Raw genomic sequence first — 909 nt, 5'->3', positions numbered from 1 at the left:
ACTTACGAAAACTTGAGAGCTTCAGCAAAGTGATAAAGGGCTTTGTCAAAGTTTTGATCAATGTTGTGAAGAACACCTAGAGCAAAATGCACATCTCCACCCCAGGTCTTCTCACTGTACGAAGCTGCTTCCTTAAAGAGTGAGCTAACGTGACGCTTGAGATCTTCTAAGTTCTCCGGCGGCTTTTCCTGTGCAAAGAGAGGGGTATAGTGTACAGACATAGAAAGGATAGAAGGATATACATACACACAGGTGCAAGGTGGAGATGGATGAGTCTCCATCTATGAATCCGGGGCGCATGGCTATGCACACGCCCAAAGGAAGGGGTACAGAGAAAGGGGGGAAGAGAGATGTATGAATGAATGGTGCATACAGGGTCCCTCCAGAAAACAGGAACGCACCACTCAAGTGTAATCTATAGAACACACGGATATGTATTTTGACTGTCGTACATAAGCTTGCCAAAGGCTAGTAAGGTCAGATGAGACAACTACATACATGCCTATGTACATATATATATGTATGTATATACACCCATCCAGGAGAAAAAAAGAGAACTACATCTCTCGTGCGCATGCTCAGTACTGCTTCGAATGAAGAGAACATGAATAGTGTGTTGTAACGGTGTAAGTGAAGAGTGAAGAGAGAAGACCCCCCCCCCTTGAACTCGATCAAGCACCACACTTACGTAGACACCTTACACGTGTGCTGGACTAGAGTGAGAGATTTCATTCATACGTATACGCGTGGGTCGATGTACGTAACGTATCCTCGCTGCAAAGAAGCTCTATCTATGAGTGAACCCACGAAGCAGACAACTGATTTCAGACTCAAAGACTCAGTCCCATGAGCAACCAAGACCATCTGTAGGTGTATATACATTCACCAAGATAGATAGATAGATATAGA

The 909-nt window shown here is 44.3% G+C and overlaps 1 protein-coding gene across 1 annotated transcript in view; it reads right to left on the bottom strand.

Annotated features, from left to right (window-relative positions):
* The window catches only part of CSUI_011113 (tetratricopeptide repeat-containing protein), a gene marked incomplete at its 5' end in the record, with an annotated part of 4,570 nt that extends 4,382 nt beyond the window's left edge, over positions 1 to 188 (bottom strand). Inside the window, one exon of the mRNA XM_068071214.1 lies at positions 7 to 188. Within this exon, the coding sequence (XP_067916810.1) occupies positions 7 to 188 (182 nt within the window). The remainder of the gene's footprint in view (positions 1 to 6) is intronic.
* Between the last annotated feature and the right edge of the window lie 721 nt (positions 189 to 909).

This window comes from Cystoisospora suis (assembly GCF_002600585.1).
Source record: "Cystoisospora suis strain Wien I chromosome Unknown contig_9771, whole genome shotgun sequence".
NCBI classification, from domain to species: domain Eukaryota; phylum Apicomplexa; class Conoidasida; order Eucoccidiorida; family Sarcocystidae; genus Cystoisospora; species Cystoisospora suis.
The sequence above is the reverse complement of the archived record's forward strand: the minus strand, read 5'-3'. Positions and strand labels throughout refer to the sequence as shown.